Below are 2040 nucleotides of genomic sequence, written 5' to 3'. Positions count from 1 at the left end.
ACGAAGGCGGGCCGGTATGAGCTTCGAGGAATCGTTTTGCTGCGCGCGGAATCGAGTGAGCTGGAGGGCACTCGACACGAAAGAACAGGGAATCACCGAGACAGAATTTTCGCAAGGCATTTATTGGAAATGAATGAATCAAACTTTGTTCCGCTAACTTTGAATTTGTCCCTAAATGATGCTCGAATTGAACAGCCGATGACGGCGAGTCCCGGCCGCTGGCGTCAACGGTAACTATTTGCACAACCTTATATATTAAGCCCATATCCATCTTGAGCTTGCACGTCTGCTAAATTAGCTTCAATGGCTGCTTTGAACGGTCTTGGTTGTCTCCGTTCGACTCGGATGGTCGTTACTGTAGCAGCGTTTTTTACTGCCCTCCTTCTCCAGCCAGTTACGGCCAGAAGCGGGCTCGGTTTTGGTAAGTTCGTCAGCACTGCTTCTGATCTAAGCTCATTCTTCTGTGATCATTTCTAGGATACAGTTTGTCTATGTAGTTCGTGGTTTTCTAGTTCACAGCTTATAGCGTTTTTCGTCATAAACTTATACCGTTACTGTTGTCACTACAGGAAGATCCTTGATCGACTTGGTTCCACCTCAACCTGAAACTATTCCACTTCCAAAGGTTTTACAATCATGTTTACGTTTGGTTTTTCTCGCTTTCCTGTTTTGACATGTCAATATATCTGAGCCTGGTTTCGAAGGCATTTCCGGCACGATAGTATTGCATGGCATGATCGAGTGTTGTCCTTTCCTGTAAGGATTACGGAGCCGTGGTCCAGAAGTATTTCCAGCGGGATTGTCTGGAAAAAAGGCCTTTCGCGGACTTTGCTCGCTACAAAGCGTTAGGCTATCAAGCTGATCCACAGACGACCAAATCTCCTCATAAAAGCTCACCTCCAGCATCATCATCCCTTCTGATGGCTTCCAGAAATCCAGTGGCTAGCAAAGATCCTAGTTCGCGCTCTTCTCATCTCAGCTACGAAGGTGACTACAATTCAGCGGCTAATCCAGATCCCTCCCCTGTGTTGCCCCCCAAATTTTCTCAATTCAACTACGCCTATGAGTACGACTCAGCGCCAAACCCAGATCCCTACGCTGGATAACCCTAAGATGTAGTGCCAATAAACATCCACACATGAGCGAGAGGTTGCAGCACCTTGAATTTTATGGACGCATGCAGATAAGATAATGGCATCATATACGTAGCACAGCTAGAAGTTTTGTTGGAATTTTGAAGACAGCTTTCATTTCATATTTGTAGCATAGCTAGAAATTTTGTTAAACTTTTGCACTATTCATTTCTACACTTAGTGACGATGCTATTATGAGGCTTTTGCAAATCAAAAGTGAAGATCTTCATATGTGATTTTCCATCTTGCCTTTGTGAAAAAGCAAAGAAATGAATATTAATCTTCTAACGAGAGAAAAAATGAGCATAGGAGAGATAAATGCCCTTAGATTCCATATGAGCAATTTGAACCATTATTCTATGGCTCGATTTTTGGCTTGCCCTCTGGGTAGCCTTAGCAATCGTTCTCATTTTGTAAAGCAGAAATTCAGAATTTTTAGAATTAATTTGCTTCTAAAATAGATGTGATGCTTTGATTAGCTGCCACATCAAGTGGGAGTTAAGTGCACTTATGGATTTGAGATGAGTTTGGCATTGAACATTTAAGACTTTTTTTTAAAACAGAGAAGTGAACATTTAAGACTAAGGGCCCCTCGTTTTTATTGTCATTTTGTCTCTCTGTTTTACATTCATTTCTTTCACTTTTTTATTGAACTTGGCTAGAGGCAGCGATGCAGCAATATCTTCCATTCTTTGCCGTTCTACTTTTGCATCGAATGCAAACCGTGCCAACTATAGTATCAACACTATTAGATCCATGGGCTTGAGAGCTCAAAACTTGCAAGGTTAAAATAAAATTAATTCTTGGGGAAAAAAACGAGATCAAGTTTGATTTGGTTAGCACTGCCTCTTCATAGGGAGTGCTATATTAATGGAGGATTGTATCTCCTTTGTGAATTTTCGCATGT

At 41.8% G+C, this 2040-nt stretch overlaps 1 protein-coding gene across 1 annotated transcript; it reads left to right on the top strand.

Moving 5' to 3' along the window:
• The first annotated feature begins 324 nt into the window (after positions 1–324).
• On the top strand, positions 325–1123 carry LOC147895191 (uncharacterized). Its single transcript, XM_087383318.1, has 3 exons — positions 325–421; positions 570–625; positions 762–1123. Exons 1-3 carry the CDS (start codon positions 346–348, stop codon positions 1104–1106), a joined length of 477 nt encoding a protein of 158 aa, XP_087239444.1. The 5' UTR covers positions 325–345; the 3' UTR covers positions 1107–1123.
• Positions 1124–2040: the final 917 nt, after the last annotated feature.

Source organism: Dipteris shenzhenensis, chromosome 13 (assembly GCF_047967505.1).
Source record: "Dipteris shenzhenensis isolate YYH24624 ecotype China chromosome 13, Dip_SZ_1.0, whole genome shotgun sequence".
Lineage (NCBI taxonomy): Eukaryota > Viridiplantae > Streptophyta > Polypodiopsida > Gleicheniales > Dipteridaceae > Dipteris > Dipteris shenzhenensis.
The sequence above is the reverse complement of the archived record's forward strand: the minus strand, read 5'-3'. Positions and strand labels throughout refer to the sequence as shown.

Bases quoted from the DNA above. Each gene is read 5' to 3' on its own strand.
- LOC147895191 (XM_087383318.1), top strand. From the start codon at position 346: ATGGTCGTTACTGTAGCAGCGTTTTTTACTGCCCTCCTTCTCCAGCCA. The intron at 422-569 runs GTAAGTTCGTCA...TTGTCACTACAG, and splicing joins CAGAAGCGGGCTCGGTTTTG to GAAGATCCTTGATCGACTTG. The intron at 626-761 runs GTTTTACAATCA...CTTTCCTGTAAG, and splicing joins AAACTATTCCACTTCCAAAG to GATTACGGAGCCGTGGTCCA.